Raw genomic sequence first — 22,500 nt, 5'->3', positions numbered from 1 at the left:
GGAGAAGGGTAGGAAAAGAACGTCAAAAAAGAGAGAGGGGGGGGGAGAGTGTGTGTGTGTGTGTGGGGGGGGAGATATGAAAAGAATGGTTGATAAAGAGGATAGTTTGGAGGGGGTGGGGGGAGGGGTGGGGTTAGGAAAACAATTTGAGAGGGAGAGTGGTGCAAGAGAGATTGTGTGTGTGTGTGTGTGGGGGGGGGGGGTAGAGAGGGGTAAGGAAAGAATGTGAGAGTGGGAAGAGAGAAAGAGGGGGGTGGGGGAGTAGTCGGCAGACAGAAGGTAGGAAAATATTTTTTTTAAGAGAGAGAGAGTGGGGAGAGAGAGAGCGGAAGGAGAGGGGTGGGAAGATAATGTAGCAGAGAGGCGAATATGAGGGGAGGGAGTGTGGCAGGAAAAAAAAAGTTTCAGTTTCTCAAAGAGGCGTCACTGCGTTCGGACAAATCCATACACGTTACACCACATCTGCTAGGCAGATGCCTGAGCTGACCAGGAGCGTAACCCAACGTAAGAACGCTTAGTCAGGCCTTGACTGTATGCATATATATATATATTTATTTTGTGTACCTATTAGAGTGGATTTCTTCAACTGAATTTGTATTTGTATTTCTTTTTATCACATCAGATTTCTCTGTGTGAAATTCGGGCTGCTCTCCCCAGGGAGAGCGCGTCGCTACACTACAGCGCCACCCATTTTTTTGTATTTTTTCCTGCGTGCAGTTTTATTTGTTTTTCCTATCGAAGTGGATTTTTCTACAGAATTTTGCCAGGAACAACCCTTTTGTTGCCGTGGGTTCTTTTACGTGCGCTAAATGCATGCTAGCACACGGGACCTCGGTTTATCGTCTCATCCGAATGACTAGCGTCCAGACCACCACTCAAGGTCTAGTGGAGGGGGAGAAAATATCGGCGGCTGAACCGTGATTCGAACCAGCGCACTCAGATTCTCTCGCTTCCAAGGCCGACGCGTTACCTCTAGGCCATCACTCCACTCAGGCCATCACTCCACTCAATTTTGCCACAGGGCAGCACTCTCGTTGCCATGGGTTCTTTTTCAGTGCGCCAAGCGCAGTGCTGCACAACACGGGACCTCGGTTTACCGTCTCACCCGAATGACTAGACGCTCAGTTTGAATTTTCCAGTCAAACTTGGGAGAAAGGGCGAGAGCTTGGATTCGAACCCCCGACTTTTCACTGTCTCTCTGTATTGGTTGATGAGTGTCTTAACCATTCTGCCACCTTCTCTCAAAGAAGGAAAAGAATATACATGATGGCAAAGGGTGAGGGAGGGAGAGAGGGGGAGGGGGGAGGGGAGAGGGAGGCAGAGAAAAAAGGGGGAGGGGAGGGGGGTGGGTGGAGTGGTGGGAAGGTAGAGAGGGAGATTTGTGAGTGTTGGGGACGTTTGTCCGGTCTGTGTGTGTGTGTGTGTGTGTGTGTGTGTGTGTGTGTGTGTGTGTGTGTACATGTGTGTGTGTGTGTGTGTGTGCATGTGTGTGTGTGTGTGTGTGTGTGTGTGTGTACATGTCTGTGTGTGTGTTTGTGTGTACATGTGTGTGTGTGTGTGTGTGCATGTGTGTGTGTGTATGTACATGTGTGTGTGTGTATGTACATGTGTGTGTGTGTGTGTGAAAAATGTTTAAAAGAAAGTTTGTCCACAACTGCTTTTTTTTTTCTATAACATGTCAGCATGCGTGCGTGCACTCATGCACGCACACACACACGCACACGCGCGTGCGCACTGCCTGCATGACCAACTGGAACGGGTGATATGGCCTTTACCATAAAAATTTAATTTCTCTGTCTCTGTCTCTCTGTCTCTGTCTGTCTGTCTCTCTCAGTGTCCCTACGACGCGCGAGTCTGTCAGATTATGCATCTCTAGGCTACCTTCACACGGTTTGTGTGTGTGTGTGAGTGAGTGTGTGTGTGTGTGTGTGTGTGTGTGTGTGTGTGTTTCCATTAAACGTGTTTGAACGCAGATTTCTGTGCATTATAATCTACTTGATAACACAGACACAGAGAGAGAGGGAGAGACAGACAGACAGAGAGAGAGAGAGAGGGAGAGACAGAGAGATTGTGTGTGTGTTTGTGTGTGTGTGTGATTTCATTAAACGTATTTAAACGCAGACTTCTGTGCATTATAATCTACTTGATAACAGCGACACACAGAGAGAGGGGGAGAGACAGAGACAGACAGACACAGAGAGAGATACAGACAGAGACAGACGCAGAGAGAGGGAGAGACAGAGAGAGACAGACAGACACAGAGAGAGACAGAGAGAGGAGAACGTGTTTAAACGCAGACTTCTGTGCATTATAATCTACTTGATAACAGAGACAGAGAAGGAGAGAGACAGACAGAGAGAGAGGGGGAAAGAGAGACAGAGAGGGAGAGAACTCAGAACTCAAAACATTTTTATTCAAGGATAAAGATTTTAGGCATTGCCTATTCTTCAAGTCTGCCCTTGCTAATCTACATCTATTACAAATAGCACACACATAAATGAGAGGAAAAGGTTTTCATGCAGAATTGTATACATAATGAAGAACCCCCACCCCCACCCCCACCCCCACGCCTCCACCCCCACCCCCGGGCCCCCACACACACCCACATCCGTGCACACACATGCATACACACACTGACGCTCGCGTGCGAGTGCACACACATACATACACACACACGCGCGCACACACACTGACAGCGCCCCCTCACTCCCCCCACACACTAAGATTGACAGATGGACAGGACAGTGAGTCACAGAGAGAGAAAGACAGACAGACAGACAGAGAGCGTGTGCGCTCCAGCGATCGTGCATGCATGTGGGGAAGGGGGCGGGGAATGTGGGGGCTGCGGTTGGGGGGGCGGGGGGGGGGGCTTTTTTTTTTCTTCCTTCTATTGATCGAAGTGTCGTATCGATCGGCAAACGGCGCCGCCAGTTGTCACAAAGAATGCACCCAGCATAACCACACATCGATTGAGGCCAGAAAGAGACAACCTTTGCTTGTTGCCCCAACACTGGTCGCTGTGCCATCCTGTATCGATTTGCATTGTGTCGTGTTGATGCTGACTCTGTGTGTGTGTGTGTGTGTGTGTGGCGGGGAGGACGGGGTGGGGTGCGGGGGGAGGGAGAGGGAGGGGCAGGCAGGGGTGTTGTTAGCTAGCCGCTGAATTGTCGCCTTGCGCTGAATTGTCCCCCGGCGACAATTAATTGTGGCGGACCTCCGTTAAAAGCTAATTTTGTCGCCGGGTCGCTGATTTGCTGCCGGCGACAAATTAATCAGGGATGAACAGACGTTCGCTCAATTGTCGCGGCGACAATTGAGCGGACCGGCGACAAATCAGCGATATGGATCAGTCCACACGCTCTGACACCTTGTAACAGAAACCGGAGTGTTTGATTAATTGTGTGTGTGTGTGTGTGTCTGTGTGCCTGTGTGTGTGTGTGTCTGTCTGTGTGTGTGTGTGTCTGTCTGTGTGTGTGTGTTATGCATGTATTGATTTGTACGGTGTGTGTTAAAATGTTGACTCTGTATGTGCGCGCGTGTGTTTATTGCATATTGTGCTATTGCTCTCTCTCTCTCTCTCTCTCTCTCTCTCTCTCTCTCTCTCTCTCTCTCTCACACACACACACACACACACACACACGCGCGCGCACGGAAATAGCAATATACAAATCAATGCATAACACACACACACACACACACACACACACACACACACACACACACACACACACACACACACGGAAACAGCAATATACTAATTAATACATAACACACACACACACACACACACACACACACACACACACACACACACACACACGGAAACAGTAATATACAAATTAATGCATAACACACACACACACACACACGCACACACACAAACGGAAACAGCAGTATACAAATCAATGCATAACACACACACACACACACACACACACACACACACACACACACACACACACACTTCGGTCTCTGCAAAAATACAGAAACTCACTGGTGCGAAAACAAATTCAGATCTGTAAAAGAAGGCAAATTTTATCTATGGCATATAATTTGTGAACCGATTCTGCACTTGAGAAATGTTGGTCTGCGTGGTCATGTCTTGTATTGTATTGTATTGAGTTGTGTTGTATTGTGTTGTATTAATCTTTTTGTCACAACAGATTTCTCTGTGTGAAATTCGGGATGCTCTCCCCAGGGAGAACGCGTCGCTACACTGAGAGCTCCACCTTTTTTTGTTTTTTGCTCGCAAGTTTTTTTTTTTGTTTCCCTATCGAAGTGGGTTTTTCTACGGAATTTTACCAGGGACAATCCTTTTGTTGCCGTGGCTTCTTTACATGCGCTAAATGCATGCTGCACACGGGACCTCGGTGTATCGTCTCATCCGAATGACTAGCGTCCAGACCACCACTCAAGGTCGAGTGAAGGGGGAGAAAATATTGGCGACTGCCGGTGTGATTCGAACCAGTGCGCTCAGATTCTCTCGCTTCCTATGCGGACGCGGTACCTCAAGGCCAACACTTCACTATATCTATCAGTGTGTAGTCCTCAAAGTAATATAATAATAATAATCTTAATCATAATCATAATAATAATATTTATATAGCGCTGAATCTTGTGCAGAGACAAATCAAAGCGCTTTCACACCAGTCATTCACACGCATGCATAACTATAAAACTGAATAAACTGAAGACAAGGAAGAGGCAGGGGAGGGAGGCTATCTTGTGAAGAGGTGGGTTTTAAGGACAGACTTGAAAGAGCTGAGTGCGGAGACCTGACGAAGCGAAAGAGGAAGTTCATTCCAAACGCAAGGTCCAGAGATAGAGAAAGAACGGCGGCCAACAGTCGAGTGTTTGAATCTGGGTATGCGGAAACATAGTGGATCCGAAACCGATCGTAGAGAGCGAGATTGAGTGTGGTTGTGTGTCCATCGAGATCGATGATGACCATCGTTGTCATCCAGCTGGGATATGGGGGGAGGGTGGTGGTGGGGTGGGGGGGAGGATGCTCATGAAACTATCTGTAAATGCGCAGATGGCTGAATAGTCCAATCTGAGCACGAAATGTTCGCTGACAATTGGGGCAGACAAAGACAGGCATACCATTGTCAGGGAGCTTGTTTGCCCGTGACTTTCTGGCCTGCCTCTTCTGAACAGCTGCAGCAGTCCTGTTGGCCTCGCACAACTTGGCACCTTTGTGCACAGCAGCGCGCCATTTGTCACGGTCTACTGCAGATTCCTCCCAGGAGTCAGGGTTGATATCAAACGCTTTCAGAGAGACTTTCAGACCTCCGTGTGATCTCTTCCCTTGTTGCAGCTCGCAACAATTGAGTGTAGAGGTGAAGGCAGCCCCAAAGTACTTGACTTATCTTAACCATCAAACAGTGCTTATCCTTCACTTCGCTGGAGTCTTGGCCTAGTGGTCACCCCCTAAGAGGTGACAGAACCTGAATGCACTGGTTCCAATCCCACAGTCGCCAGTATTTTCTCCCCCCCCCCCCCCCCCCACCCCCTCCACTAGACCTTGAGTGGTAATCTGGACGCTAGTCATTCGGATGAGACGATGTACCTAGGTCTCGTGTGCAGCATACACTTAGCGCACGTACAAAGAACCCACAGCAACAAAAGGATTGTCCCTGGCAAAATTGTGCAGAAAAATCCGCTTCGATAGGGAAACAAATAAAATTTGCAAACAGAAAAAAATACAATAAATAAATAAATAAATAACACTTCACTCCCATTTTCCCTCACTCCACCCTTGTGTGAACGGGTACCTGGGGAAAGGCACTTCACTCCCGTTTTCCCTCTCTCCACACTGGTGTGAACGGGTACCTGGGGAAAGGCACTTCACTCCCATTTTCCCTCACTCCACCCTTGTGTGAACGGGTACCTGGGGAAAGGCACTTCATTCCTGTTTTCCCTCTCTCCACCCTGGTGTGAACGGGTACCTGGGGAAAGGCACTTCACTCCCATTTTCCCTCACTCCACCCTGGTGTGAACGGGTACCTGGGGAAAGGAACTTCAGTCCCATTTTCCCTCTCTCCACCCTGGTGTGAACGGGTACCTGGGGAAAGGCACTTCACTCCCATTTTCCCTCTCTCCACCCTGGTGTGAACGGGTACCTGGTAAAAGGCACTTCACTCCCATTTTCCCTCTCTCCACCCTGGTAAATAATGGGTGGCGCTTTCAGTCAGGGTTGTTCCTGGCAAAATTATGTATAAGAAATCTACTTCGACTGGAAAACTAATAAGATTGCAGGCAGGAAAGAACACACAGAAAATTTGGCGGAGCTCTCAGTGTAGCGACGCGCTCTCCCTTCGAAAAGCAGCCCGAATTTCACACAGAGAATTCTGCTGTGACAAAAGAGTAAGACAAGACAATACAATACTATACGATACAATACGATACTGTGTACACGCTAATACAATACGATACAATACTGTGTAATACAATACAATACGACACAATACTGTGTAATACCATACAATACAGTACAATACAATACGATACAATACTGTGTAATACAATAGAATACAATACTGTGTAATACATTACGATACAATACTGTGTAATATCATACAGTACAATACAATACGATACAATACTGTGTAATACAGTACAATACAATACGATACAATACTGTGTAATACCATACAATACAATACGATACAATACTGTGTAATACCATACAATACAATACGATACAATACTATGTAATACAGTACAATACAATACGATACAATACTGTGTAATACCGTACAATACAATACTGTGTAATACAGTACGATACAATACTGTGTAATACAATACAGTACAATACAATACGTTACAATACTGTGTAATACAGTACAATACAATACGATACAATACTGTGTAATACCGTACAATACAATACAATACTGTGTAATACAGTACAATACAGTACGATACAATACTGTGTAATACAATACAGTACAATACAATACGATACAATACTGTGTAATACAATACAATACGATACAATACTGTGTAATACAATACAGTACAATACAATCCATACAATACTGTGTAATACAATACAGTACAATACGATACAATACTGTGTAATACAATACAGTACAATACGATACAATACTGTGTAATACAATACAGTACAATACAATACTGTGTAATACCATACAATACAGTACAATACGATACAATACTGTGTAATACAATACAATACGATACAATACTGTGTAATACAATACAATACACAATACAGTACAATACAATACAATACTATGCACACGCTGAAATTATCGGGGACCAGTGAAAACGATACACGTCTTCCATTTTTTCACCCACACTCTCTCACCCTCCACACCCCCTCCCACCCACCCACACACAACCTCTCATCACCACCATCTCGTATAATAGTCAGTCGTGTCCGACAATGACCATCACAACAGCAGCAGAGGAGGCAACTGCTGTCCCGACTATTCGGGCTAGAATTTGATTATAGTGGAGAGAAACTTGCCGAAGTTACATTCCCACTCTTTCGGCCAGGAGGGTTTTTAGAACAAGTCGGCGTTGGGGATGGTTCCCTAAAGGCCAACTAGCCCCCCCAAGGCTGCAGCACTAAGAGCCAGTGCAATCAAGCCTCCTAGTTTAAAAGTCATAGCTCTATTTTAAGATCAGTGGCGCCACAGTCCATGACAAAAGACTAAGCTGTAAATGACTTTCCACTGCTATGGACAAACCATTGATAATACAGCTGTCACTTTTGCTGTTGGCCCAACACAACACCATTACCACATCCACAAGAAAGATAAGGAAGCAATTAAATGTCATCTCCGCTATGGAGAAACACCGCGCTCAATAGTCTGTGACGTAAATCGAGAGGACGAGCAGTATTTTTGTCGTCATCCTGACCTTTAAACACTAGAGAAGGGCATACAGAAAACGCCTTTGCGCCAACCTACATTTTTTTTTTTTATATTTTTTTTTATTATACAGATTGTCGATATCGAACAGACGTGCATGCAAGCTTCCCTAAACAAGGAAATTAAAGCAGAAATTTACCGGCTGGCTGAAAACGGCCCCCATTCTGTTTATCATTATTATTATTCATTAATTTGTCGTGGCTCCTGTCTTTTGGATGTTGTCGGGGTTGGGGATTATTTGTTCGTAGCTGCGTTTGGTTCGGAGAGGATTTTTCTTTTATTCTTCGTGCGGTGCTGGTGTGATGTTATTGGTCAGATGAGTTCTCACGTGGGTAAGTGGTATTGATGATGTGTGTTGGGTGGGGTGGGGTCAGGGGTGCGTATTGGGGGGGGGATGGAGGGCAGGAGGGGGGGGGGGGGTTCTGGGTGTGTTTGCGTCTGATGATGTGTTGGAGGTGTGTGTGTGTGTTTGTGGTGTGTGTGTAGTTGTGTGTGTGTGTGTTTTTGGTGTGTGTAGTTGTGTATGCGCGCGCGCGCGTGTGTGTGTGTCTGTGTATGTGTGTGCTTGTGCGTGCGTGTGTGTGTGTGTGTAGTTGTGTACGTGTGTAGTGTGTGTGTGCGTGCGTGTGTGTGTGCGTGTGTTTGTGTGTGTTTGTGGTGTGTGCAGATCCGCGAATATAGTGTACATCCTGACCTGTACCCAGTGTAGCAGATTAAATGTGCGAGAAACTAGCCTGCACCGTAATTAAATTTGTATTTCTTCTTCTTCTTCTTTCCGTTACACGACCAACATCGACTTGCCGATGACTCTGTCGTGGTTCATGCATGCTGGGTATTTTCGTGTCTCCATAACCCACCTAACACTGACATGCTTTACAGGATTTTTAACGTGTATTGGATCTTCTGCGTGCGTATACACACGATGGGGTTTCAGGCACTAGCAGGTCTGCACATGTGTTGGCCTGGGAAATCGGAAAAATCTCCACCCTTTACCCACCAGGCGCCGTCACCGTGATTCGAACCCCGGACCCTCAGATTGAAAGTCCAACGCTTAAACCACTCGGCTACTGAGCCGAGTATTTCTTTTTATCACAACAGATTTCTCTGTGTGAAATTTGGGCTGCTCTCCCTGGAGAGAGTGCGTCGCTACACTGAGAGCGCCACCCCCTTTTTTTCTTTTTCTTTTTTTCTTCTTTTTTTTTCTTTCCTGCGTGCAGCTTTATTTGTTTTTCCTATCGAAGTGGGTTTTTGTACAGAATTTTGCCAGGAACAACCCTTTTGTTGCCGTGGGTTCTTTTACGTGCGCTAAAAGTGCATGCTGCACACGGGACCTCGGTTTATCGTCTAATCCGAATGACTAAATATCCAGACCACCACTCAAGGTCTAGTGGAGGGGGAGAAAATACCGGCGGCTGAGCCGTGATTCGAACCAGATCGCTCGGATTCTCTCGCTTCCTAGGTGGACGCGTTATAACTTTAGGGCCATCACTCCACATGACCGCTTTACAGAACACCTGGCTGCGATCAGTAAGGATGAACTACAATGACCCCATCGGGTCAAGGCTTCAACAGACCCCTCCCCCTCCCCCCCCCCCCAACCCCCCACCCCCACCACAGTCATCACCCTTGTCAATATTGCAGCTGTATGACAGAACCAAGTCCATCGACAGAGCCTACTTCAGAAAACACACGGAGTCACACGTAATCGCCCAGCCCTTGGCACACTCCGCATCCAGCCGCCGGGCCTCAACACGAGAGAGACACAGAGAGAGACAGAGAGACCAGTGGCATCACCAGACCCCGCCCCCCCACGCCGCCCCCCCGCCCCCCTCCACCTCCATGCCCCCACCCGCCACACCCTCTCCCCCATTTCTAACCACTAATTATTCTTGTTGCTTATAGTCCAGACGACCGCACAGGGCCATATCAGGACTGTCAAACCATACAAATGCTCAACCGCGTCAACACAAAACTGTCACATCTACAAAAAACAAAAACAAAAAAACAAAACCCCACTAAGATAAACCAACAAAACAGTTCATAACACAGTCTCCCAACCATTTAGCTCCTTATGGCAAATAAGACTAGGTCATGCTGAGGACGCCAGACTTTCCGCTTAATTTATCATCCCCAGATTACAAAAAATCGTAAAAAAGGAAAAATACAATACTTCAAAGCCAAACAAAAAATACATTTAAAAAAAAAGGCCATATCGGCAAATAACACTGCAGAATGGGCAGCTAGTGCCCATCCCAGTGTTTACATCTCAATACCTAATCGCCAGAGCAAAACAAATAGTGCATCACAGACTGCGGAAAAGAGGAAAAAAAAGTGTCAAGGCTTGCTTGAAAAAAAGAAAGGGGAATGGACTGGGAAGACAGAAAAAGGAGACAACAGTGAAGGAAGAAAAAAGGCAGAAACAAAGAGAGTGACAGAAAAGAGGAAATTTCTAGCACAGAATTTCCAGAAGGCGGGGATGCTATTTATACTGAAAGATCCCCCGGCATCCCTACGGGGGATTCTAACCACTCAATTCTCTTCCTTTCAACATAACGCAAGAATGGCATGGATATTAATACCAATTATTTGCAAAGTTTGGCTCAGGAGCTCAGGCACAAAGGTTAAATAATAATAATAATGGTACTTATATTGCTCTGAATCTTGTGCATAGACAAATCTAAGCGCTTTCGCACCAGTCATTCTCATGCACGCATAACTCTAAAACTGGAGAAACTAAAAGACAAGGAAGAAGCAGGGAAGGGAGGCTATTTTGGGAAGAGGTGGGTTTTAAGGCCAGACTTGAAAGAGCTGAGTGTGGAGACTTGACGAAGCGAAAGAGGAAGTTCATTCCAATTGCAAGGTCCAGAGACAGAGAAAGAACGGCGGCCAACAGTCGAGAGTTTGAATCTGGGTATGCGTAAGTGGAGTGGATCCGAAAATTGCTCAGGAACTCAGGGCTGAAAGGGTTAAATGATTTTAAAATAAAATGGTTACCCCCACATGACAATAATTCAAGAATCTACCCATAACTGCCACAGTTGATTAAGGTAAAAAAAAATTTAAAAAAAGGTTTATAAACCCGATCAGAAAATGTGTTAAATAATTTGACGGTTGTCTGTACGGGTGAAATAATCACCATGTCGTTGGCGTTTTTGTTTTCACTTGACTGTCGTGTGTGTGTGTGTGTGTGTGATTTTTGTTGTTGTTGTTGTTTGTTTGTTTCCACGATGCTGTTGTTGCTGTTTGTGTTTTTTTTGGGTTTTTTCTTTTCTCCTCCACCCTATTTCTAGTGTTGGTGTGCACGTTGAGATATATACGGCTGAGACATTTTGAGTGGCATGGACATCTTATCCCATATTTGATGACGTATAAACATGATAATATATCTATACATACACTTATTCAGATTTTGTGTCGCTTGGAATACTGTACGGTACATGTGTACATGTATTTTGTTTCCATCGTGTTTTCATCCGTTTTGTCACACCCCCTCTCTCTCTCTCTCTCTTTTACATGTATTTGTGTCAATTGTCTATGTTATAAAAATCGAAATTGAAAACATGTTTAAAAAAAAAAAAATCTCTTCCTTTCCCCTCCCTTCCTTTCCCTTTAATCCCCCCCCCTCTGCCCTCCCTTCCTCTAAAGCCTCCACTGCCCCCCCTCTCCCCCCCCTCTGCCCTCCCTTCCTCTAAAGCCTCCACTGCCCCCCCTCCCCCCCCCTCTGCCCTCCCTTCCTCTAAAGCCTCCACTGCCCCCCCTCTCCCCCCCCCCCCCTCTGCCCTCCCTTCCTCTAAAGCCTCCACTGCCCCCCCTCTCCCCCCCCCCCCTCTGCCCTCCCTTCCTCTAAAGCCTCCACTGCCCCCCCTCTCCCCCCCCTCTGCCCTCCCTTCCTCTAAAGCCTCCACTGCCCCCCCTCTCCCCCCCCCTCTGCCCTCCCTTCCTCTAAAGCCTCCACTGCCCCCCCTCTCCCCCCCCCCGTCACCCACCCAACACCCCCACCCCCACCCACCCACAACCTTTCTTTCAATTCTTGAATTCCATCACCCACCCGCTCTGAATCTCGAGATTCACTTCTCTGTTCAGCCTCGCCTCTTCTGGATTTTTTTTTTTTAACTTTTTTTTTTACTGATTATTACTCAAAGTTTTCTATAGCCTTTTTTTTTTTATTAAAAAAACCCCACCTACATTGTCATTTCCAACCAACACATTCCCAGGAGACAGATCTATGGTCTCTTACGTTGGACGCGTCTTATCGAAAGTCTTATTTTACGCCTGTTAGCAAAAGTGAGTCACATTTTACAACTTACAGTTGTTGTTTTGGGGTGGGTTTTTTGTTTTGTTTTGTTTTGTTTTAACTTTCTTCATTTGGTGTACACACACACACACACACACACACACACACACACACACACACACACCAGTACATACATGTACAGCGATTCAAACCATATTTTTGCTCAACATCAGAAACAGTGTGTTTCGAACCCCGAAACTTGTGTGTGCTGGAAACGGAACATTTCGTAAATCTGAAACACGCCACATCGGTTCGAATTTCACTTTTTGTTTTCTTTTTTTTTCTTTTTTTACAATTGTAGTATATAATTATTATATATATCGAAATTTCAAACTTTCCTCGTCTTCATAACGTATTTTAGTCTTCAATGAATCATAGGAAAATTGCAAAACGATTTTTTTTCGCGCGTGAAATCCACGATAGTCATTCCGGACGAGTCAATATTCTTTCTGCAAAGTTAAGATCCATTCACTGGCGGAGATGGCTAGCGCAAAAGACAAAGCGGTTAACTCACTCAGTTCGGCCAGTCCTCTCTTCTCCTCTTCACAGACCCCTCGGATGTCCAGTGGGTGTCTCAATGACACCGTCGTCAGAACTGTGGTATTCTTTGTCAATATTCACCTCTTCAGTATGAGAGCCTTCCACTTGCAATATTTTGATGGTGGTAATTGGGGTGAAACGCTGTTAGGCCTAACGTCTTCTCTTTCGCCGTTCGTATGGAGAGAGTTAAAGCGTTGGACTTTCAATCTGTGGGTCCTAGGTTCGAATCCCAGGTTACCAGATATACAGACGTGCTTATACGCAAGCAGAAGATCAAATACACATGCTAAGGATCCCGTCATCCATGTTAACGTTCGGTGGCTTTTGGAAACAAGGACATACGCGGTATGCATATCCCCAGAAAACGAAGTATGGCTGTCTACATGGCGGGGCGGGGGGGGTGGGGGGGGTAAAAATGGTCATACACGTTAAAGGACCACTCGTGTATGCTGCGAGTGAACGTGGGAGTCGCTGCCCAGGAATCGCTGAATTGTCGCCGGCGACAATTTGGCGAATCTCAGTTAACAGCTGAATTGTCATCAGGGGCTGTTAAAAGTCGATTCGTCGCCGGCCCGTTGATTTGTCGCCAGCGGCAGCTCAACAGTAAACTAAGCTCCAACCAACTGTCACCGGAGACAATTCAGCGGAGGCGACAATTGAGCGATTAACAACGAAGAAGATGAAGATCGGCGGATCGGACCGCGTTGTTCACTCGATTTAGTGCAAACAAAGGACACGCTTTTCAGATCAACACCTGCGTCTCATAACAAAGACCCATTCCCCAAACACACACACACACACACACACACACACACACACACGCACACGCACACACACAGGATGGTTCTGACACCCAAGTAATGCTGCTAAACCTTCAATGTGCTATTTAGATTGGATATCTAAACACTATACGTATTTCATTGAAACAAATGAAAGTCAGCAACAAAGTATTTCAGTGGTGTCCACATATCTTCACAATATCTTTTCCCTGATAACATCAGCATACACATTGCGCATATCCAGTAGCATCATAATATCCGTGTTCCTACTATAAATGTTTAATGTAAAGCTAAAATGTTTAATCTAAAGCTATCAAGATATGCACGAATTCAAATGACCTCACGGGATCAGATCATATCATTTTATGACATCACTAATCCTGATGACGTAGAAATTGTCTTACGATCATGGGTGTTGTTCCTCTATTGGTGCGTGTGTATTTTGTTATGTTAGTATACAACGTGAGTTTATTTGGGTAACCTTGTGTGTTGCATAGCGTTGTGTTGGTGTATTGTGTTGTATTACAGTATACTTAGAGTGGTTTATCGTATTCTGTTGCACTGTGCCATTGCAATAATGTTGTAGCGTGTTGTGTGATGTTGTATTCTGTTGTACTGCATTGCATTTTAGTTCGTTGTGTTGTATTGAATTGCAATGTGTTGCAATGTGATGCACGGTGCTGTGTGTATTCTGGTGTGTTATCTTGTGCTTACTGTGTTGTGTTGTGCTGTATTGTATATTAATTGAGTTGTACTGTATTGTATTGCATTGTATTGTATCGTGTTGCATTGTATTGTATCGTGTTGCATTGTATTGTATCGTGTTGCATTGTATTGTATCGTGTTGCATTGTATTGTATCGTGTTGCATTGTATTGTATCGTGTTGCATTGTATTGTAACGTGTTGCATTGTATTGTATCGCACTGCATTGTATTGTAACGTGTTGCATTGTATTGTATCGTGTTGCATTGCATTGTATTGTAACGTGTTGCATTGTATTGTATCGTGTTGCATTGTATTGTATCGTGTTGCATTGTATTGTATCGTGTTGCATTGTATTGTATCGTGTTGCATTGTATTGTATCGTGTTGCATTGTATTGTATCGTACTGCATTATGTTGTATTGTGTTGCATTGTATTGTATCGTGTTGCATTGCATTGTATTGTATCGTGTTGCTTTATATTGTATCGTATTGCATTATATTGTATCGTGTTGCATTATATTGTATCGTATTGCATGGTATTGTATCGTGTTGCATTATGTTGTATCGTATTGCATTGTATCGTATTGCATTGTATCGTATTGCATTGTACTGCATCGTATTGTATTGTAACTTATTGCGTTGTATTGTCATATCGTATTGCATTGCATTGTATTGTATCGCATTGTAGTGTATTGCATTGTATCGTGTTGTATTGTGTTGTCCTTCAAAAGCATTAAATTTATATGCGTGAAATTCAAGCTGGAGTTCCCAGGAAGAGCTTTGCTTGCTTCACACCCACCCCGCCCCATTGCAATAACCTCTCTCTCTTTTTCTCTGTGTGTGTGTCTGTCTCCCTCTCTCTCTTTTTTTCTCTCTCTCTCTCCCTCCCCCCCCTCTCTCTCTCTCTCTTGTCTGTCTCTCTCCCTCTCTCTCTCCCTCTGTCTCACTCTGTCTGTCTCTGTCTGTCTCTCCCTCTCTCTCTCTGTCTGTTTCTCTCCCTATCTCTCTCACTCTCTCTCTCTATGTCTGTCTCTCCCTCACTCTCTCTCTCTCTCACTTTCTCTCTCTCTCTCTGTCTGTCTCTCTCTCATAACCTCTCTCTCTCTCCCCCCTCTCTTTCTCTCTGTCTCCCTCTCTCTCATAACCTCTCTCTCTCCCCCTCTCTGTCTCTCATAACCTCCCTCTCTCTCTCTCCCTCTCTCTCCCCCCCCTCTCTCTCTCACTCTCTCCAAGACCGAAATACACACACACACACGCACACACACACACACACACACACACACACGTGTGTGTGTGTGTGTTGAGTTAAGCTTTATGATGTTGCTCATGTACTATGCAGTAATGAGTTTGTTGCTTTTAATAATTGTTCAAACCATATATTGGAGAAACGATGAGGAAGGGTGTGTGTGTGTGCGTGCTCGTTTTGCTTGCGTGTGTATGTGTGTGTGTGCGTGAGCCTGCGCGCGCGCGTGTGTGTATGAGTGTGTGTGTGTGTGTGTGTGTGTGCTCGTTCTGCTTGCGTGTGTATGTGTGTGTGTGCGCGTGTATGAGCTGCTGATCAAGCCTGAACGCCATGTATGACGATCCAATACACGTCGTGAGGAAGGTTGTGTGTGTGTGTGTGTGTGTGTGTGTGTGAGCCTGTGCGCGCGTATGTGTGTGTGCGTGGGCGCTCGCACTTAATCATTTTCCCCCACACCCCACCCCCTCCATAAAAAAGGTCATGCCCATGGGTCAACGCTAGTAAATGGGTTAAGGCCAGTAAATGGGTCAAGGTCAATAAACGGGTCAAAGACCAGCAAATGGGTCAAGGGCAGTAAACGGGTCAAAGACCAGCAGATGGGTCAAGGGCAGTAAACGGGTCAAAGACCAGCAGATGGGTCAAGGACAGTGAATGGGTCAAGGACAAGCAAACGGGTCAAAGACAGGCAAATGGGTCAAGGACAGTGACTGTGTGGGCAGGATGGGCTGCGGGTCAAGCCTGGACGCCATGTATGACGATCCAATGCCCGTGGTGGTGTTCGGGGCCACTGGCCTGGTGGGCGGGGCTGTTGCCAGGGTGTTGCTAAGAGACCGGCGCTTCGAGGTCAAGGCCGTGACCAGGACACCCACCACTGACGTTGCGCGGAAACTGGCGGAAGAAGGTGAGAGAGAGAGAGTTGGGGGTGGGGGGGGGGGGGGGGGTGAGAGAGAGAGAGAGAGAGAGAGAGAGAGATAATGTTTTATTTCTCCCTGCATGAATGAAGCTCTTCAGACAAATTTATTCAAATAGGAGCACAATTCTAGAAATGCTCACGCACGTGCACACACACACACACACACACACACACACACTACTTTCATAACATTACACAACACACTGTCGTGTGTGCGTTTCGTTGATTTGTAGCGATTGACCATTATTTACACTATATTATACTCGACTCAGCTACACTGTACTATTCTGTACTATATCCTACTGCACCACAGCAAGCCATACCACACCATACTAGATCATGCCATGCTATGCTATACCATACCACACCATGCCATACCATACCGTGGCATACCATACGTATTTTGTATTTGTATTTCTTTTTATCACAACAGACTTCTCTGTGTGAAATTCGGGCTGCTCTCCCCAGGGAGAGCGCGTCGCTACACTACAGCGCCCCCCCCCCCCCCCCCTTTTTTTTAATTTTTTCCTCCGTGCAGTTTTATTTGTTTTTCCTATCGAAGTGGATTTTTCTATAGAATTTTGCCAGGAACAACCCTTTTGTTGCCGTGGGTTCTTTTACGTGCGCTAAGTGCATGCTGCACACAGGACCTCGGTTTATCGTCTCATCCGAATGACTAGTGTCCAGACCACCACTCAAGGTGTAGTGGAGGGGGAGAAAATATCGGCGGCTGAGCCGTGATTCGAACCAGCGCGCTCAGATTCTCTCTCGCTTCCTAGGCGGACGCGTTACCTCTAGGCCATCACTATGCCATGTCACACTATGCTGTGCTGTGCTTTGCTTTAGGCTATTATAGTGATGATAATGATAATAACAGTACTAATGAAAGGGCATTTGGTACGCCCAATCTAATGATACAAAAGCCCTGAGCGGTTACAATAAACAAATGTTTTATTGAGGGTAAACTGGATAAGCTGGAAGCTTCTTTACACCATGCCCTCCCTCACACACCCACACACACGCACAAAAGATGAAAAAGGGAGAAAAAAATCGGTACGGACACTCGGTGTAGACAGTAACAACAACAACAACAGCTACAACAACAAGAGTTAATCACGAAACAAAACAAAAATAGCATGTAATATAACTCAGTCACACACACACACACACACACACACGCACACACACACACACACATACACGCCCACACACACGCACACACACATACACATACACACACACGCACGCACCAGCTTACGCACGCATGCATACACGGGCTGATATTCACGAATCTTCTGAGCTCCTTTCCCTGTTCACATTGTCAGAGAGCAACGAAAAAAATGTTATTGTGTAGAAGCTCTCTCAAGAAGCTCAAAAAAAAAACACACGGTATATAATCCACAATGAAATGAATTCACAATGAAAATATGCAATGATGCATGCATACTAAAAACACACGAATAGTATACTCGCACGCATACATCATCCCGCTTCATCCCCGAACCCGCACGCCCACACCCACTCCACAAAAGATGTAGACTGTATTCGTATTTCTCTCTTTTTTATCACAACAGATTTCTCTGTGTGAAATTCGGGCTGCTCTCCCCAGGGAGAGCGCGTCGCTACACTACAGCGCCACCCTTTCTTTGTATTTTTCCCTGCGTGCAGCTTTATTTGTTTTTTCCTATCGACGTGGATTTTTCAACAGAATTTGGCCAGGAACAACCCTTTTGTTGCCGGGGGTTCTTTTTTTACGTGCGGTAAGTGCTTGCTGCACACGGGACCTCGGTTTATCGTCTCATCACGAATGACTAGCGTCCAGACCACCACTCAAGGTCCAGTGGAGGGGGAGAAAATATCAGGCGACTGTACCGTGATTCGAACCAGTGCGCTCAAATTCTCTCTCGCTTCCTAGGCGGACGCGTTACCTCTAGGCCATCACTCCACACACACACACACACACACGCACACACACACACACACACACACACACACACACACACACACACACACACACACACACACACACACACACACACACACACACACACACACACACACACATATGCATGCTGAACTGTACCATACCACAAATTATACCACACTACATCCTACTATACCATACCATGCCATGCCATGCCATGCTATGCTATGCTATGCTATGCTATGCTATGCCATGCCATGCCATCTCTCAGGGGCGATAATCGTGACGGCCGATCTGAACGACCCTCGAAGCCTCACCAGGGTCCTGGAAGGCGCGCATGCGGTCTTCCTGATCACCCACTTCTGGGAACACATGAACAAGGACAAGGAAATAACGCAGGTCTGTCTGTCTGTCTGTGTATCTGTGTGCCTGTCTCTCTCTCTCTCTCTCTGTATCTCTCTCTCTCTCTCTCTCTCTCTCTCTCTCTCTCTCTCTCTCTCTCTGTATCTCTCTGTCTCTCTCTCTCTCTCTCTCTCTCTCTCTCTCTGTATCTCTCTCTATGTGTTTGTGTATCTCTCTCTGTGTCTGTCTCAGTCTCTGTCTGTCTGTGTAACTCTCTCTCTCTCTGTCTCTCTGTCTCTCTGTTTCTGTCTGTCTGTCTGTCTCTCTTTTTCTTTCTATCTCTCTCTCTCTCTGTCTGTCTGTCTCTCCATCTTTCTTTGTCTCTGTCTCTCTCTCTCTTTCTTTCTTTTTTTTGGTTTGTCTCTCTGTCTCTGTCTCTCTTTTTCTCTCTTTCTTTATCTCTCTTTACCTCTCTCTTTACCTCTCTCTCTCTTTACCCCTCTCTCTCTTTCTCTCTCCGTTCTTCATCTTATATGTGTGTGTGTATGTGTGTGTGTGTGTGTGGGCGCGCGCGCGCGCGCGCACGTATGTTTATATACGTTTGTGCCTGCCTGTGTGTGCGTATGTGTTGAAGGTAGCTGTTTGATACACATGTATGTTAAAATGTATGTATGCTGTGTGTGTGTGTGTGTGTGTGTGAATAATTTGTTATTGTTTTGTAGTTTTGCATCTTGTGTTGTTGTTTTTTCTCCCTTTTTGGTACTTACGTGTTTTTGTTTTGTTTTGTTTTTCTTTTTGAAAACGCATAGGGCTTATTTTCAAGATTAGTAGTCGTAAATACTCATGATAATGATAACGATATTACTGACACTACTACTACTACTACTACTACTACTACTACTACTACTACTATACAAATAATAATAATATTAATAATAATAATAATAATAATAATAATAATAACACAACAACAACAGCAACAACAACAACAACGACAGCAATAATCTTCTTTTTTTCTCTCTCTCTCTCTTCTTCTTCTTCTGTTTTTTCTTCCTCCAGGGTAAAAATTGCGTGGACGCCGCAGTGTCGACAAGTGTGGGCCATTTCGTTTTCTACGGATCTGAGAGTCCGTCGGACGTCACAGGGGGTCAGTGTGGCTACCTCGAGTCCAAAGCCAACATCGAAAAGTACATCAAAACTACGTGTAAGCCTGAGGCCTTTCGAAAAGCCTGTCAAGTCTGGCTGATTTCACCTGTAGTTGACGCGTTTTCTTCGCCTGTGATTGACGGTTTTCATTTGTCTGTCTGACGCTTTTCACTTGTTGTTGACGCCTTAATTTCACCTGTAATTGACGAGTTTTTCACCAGAAGTTGACGCTTTTTTCACCTGTAATTGACGAATTTTTCACCTGTAGTTGACGCTTTTTTCACCTGTAATTGACGAATTTTTCACCTGTAGTTGACGCTTTTTTCACCTGTAATTGACGAGTTTTTCACCAGTAGTTGACGCTTTTTTTCACCTGTAATTGACGAGTTTTTCACCTGTGATTGACGTGTTTTTCGCCTGTGATTGACGGCTTTCATCTGTTTGTCTAAGGCCTTTCGCTTGTTGTTGACGCGTTTTCACCTGTAATTGAAGCTTTTTTCACCTGTAATTGACGAGTTTTTCATCCAAAGCGAACATCGAAAAGTACATCAAATCTACGTGTAAGCCTGAGGCCTTTCGAAAAGCCTGTCAAGTCTGGCTGCTTTCACCTGTGATTGACGCGTTTTTCACCTGTAGTTGACGCTTTTTTTCACCAGTAATTGACGAGTTTTTCACCTGTAATTGACGAGTTTTTCACCAGAAGTTGACGCTTTTTTTCACCTGTAATTGACGAGTTTTTCACCTGTGATTGACGTGTTTTTCGCCTGTGATTGACGGCTTTCATCTGTTTGTCTAACGCCTTTCGCTTCTTGTTGACACGTTTTCACCTGTATTTGACGCTTTTTTCACCTGTAATTGACGTGTTTTTCGCTTGTGATTGACGGCTTTCATCTATTTGTCTGACGCCTTTCGCTTGTTGTTGACGCCTTTTCACCTGTAATTGACGCTTTTTTCACCTGTAATTGACGAGTTTTTCACCTGTAGTTGACGCGTTTTTTTCGCCTGGGATTGACGGTTTTCATTTATCTGTCTGACGCTTTTCACTTGTTGTTGACGCCTTAATTTCACCTGTAATTGACGTGTTTTCACTGATCAGTCTGACGCCTTTCCACCTGTAATTGACACCTTTCCACCGGTAATTGACGCGTTTTCTCCTGTCAGTCTGATGCATTTTACCTGTTAGTCTGGCATTTTTCACCTGTAATTAACGCCTTTCATCAGTAATTGTAGCGTTTCATCTGTTAGTCTGACGCCTTTCAATTATCAGTCTGATGCCTTTCATCGATCAGACACTGACGCTTTTCACCTGTAATTGTCGCCTTTCACCTGTCAGTCTCTGACACATTTCACTAATTAACGCCTCACACCTGTCAGTCTGTCGCCATTCACCTGTCAGTCTCTGACACATTTCACTAATTAACGCCTTTCACCTGTCAGTCTGACACCTTTCACCTGTCATTCTGATGCCTTTCATCTGTCAGTCTAACGCCTTTCACCTGTCAGTCTGACACCTTTCACCTGTCAGTCTGACGCCTTTCATCCTGTCAGTCTGACACCTTTCACCTGTCAGTCTCTGACGCCTTTCACCTGTCAGTCTGACGACTTTCACCCTGTCAGTCTGACGCCTTTCACCTGTCATTCTAACGCCTTTCACCCTGTCAGTCTGACGGCTTTCACCTGTCATTCTAACGCCTTTCACCCTGTCAGTCTGACGGCTTTCACCTGTCAGTCTGACGCCTTTCACCTGTCTGTCTGACGGCTTTCACCCAGTCAGTCTGACGCCTTTCACCTGTCATTCTGACGCCTTTCACCTGTCTGTCTGACGCCTTTCACCTGACGCCTTTCACCTGTCAATCTGACGCCTTTCACCCTGTCAGTCTGACGCCTTTCACCTGTCAGTCTGACGCCTTTCACTTGTCAGTCTGACGCCTTTCACCAGTCATTCTGACGCCTTTCACCTGTCAGTCTGACGCCTTTCACCTGTCTGTCTGACGGCTTTCACCCAGTCAGTCTGACGCCTTTCACCTGTCATTCTGACGCCTTTCACCTGTCTGTCTGACGCCTTTCACCTGTCATTCTGACGCCTTTCACCTGTCAATCTGACGCCTTTCACCCTGTCAGTCTGACGCCTTTCACCTGTCAGTCTGACGCCTTTCACTTGTCAGTCTGACACCTTTCACCAGTCATTCTGACGCCTTTCACCTGTCAGTCTGACGCCTTTCACCCTGTCTGTCTGACGCCTTTCACCTGTCGTTCTGACACCTTTCATCTGTCAGTCTGACACCTTTCACCTGTCATTCTGACGCCTTTCACCTGTCAGTCTCTGACACTTTTCACTAATTAACGCCTTTCACCTGTCAGTCTGACGCCTTTCACCTGTCATTCTGACGCCTTTCACCTGTCAGCCTGACGCCTTCACCTGTCAGTCTGACGCCTTTCACCTGTCAGTCTGGCGACTTTCACCATGTCAGTCTGACGACTTTCACCTGTCATTCTGACACCTTTCATCTGTCAGTCTGACACCTTTCACCTGTCATTCTGACGCCTTTCACCTGTCAGTCTGACGACTTTCATCTGTCAGTCTGATGCCTTTCACCCTGTCAGTCTGACGCCTTTCACCTGTCATTCTGACGCCTTTCACCTGTCATTCAAACGCCTTTTACCCGGTCAGTCTGACGGCTTTCACCTGTCAGTCTGACGCCGTTCACCT

At 45.7% G+C, this 22,500-nt stretch overlaps 1 protein-coding gene across 1 annotated transcript in view; it reads left to right on the top strand.

The window, feature by feature from the left end:
- LOC143277202 (nmrA-like family domain-containing protein 1) overlaps window positions 1-22,500 on the top strand; it is a 31,001-nt gene that overhangs the window by 1,398 nt on the left and 7,103 nt on the right. Inside the window, exons 2-4 of the mRNA XM_076581985.1 lie at window positions 16,185-16,366; window positions 18,574-18,701; window positions 19,704-19,848. Coding sequence (XP_076438100.1) covers window positions 16,185-16,366; window positions 18,574-18,701; window positions 19,704-19,848 — 455 coding nt within the window. The remainder of the gene's footprint in view (window positions 1-16,184; window positions 16,367-18,573; window positions 18,702-19,703; window positions 19,849-22,500) is intronic.

Source organism: Babylonia areolata, chromosome 33 (genome assembly GCF_041734735.1).
Source record: "Babylonia areolata isolate BAREFJ2019XMU chromosome 33, ASM4173473v1, whole genome shotgun sequence".
Taxonomy (NCBI): domain Eukaryota; kingdom Metazoa; phylum Mollusca; class Gastropoda; order Neogastropoda; family Buccinidae; genus Babylonia; species Babylonia areolata.
This window is presented reverse-complemented; position numbering and strand designations above follow the sequence as displayed.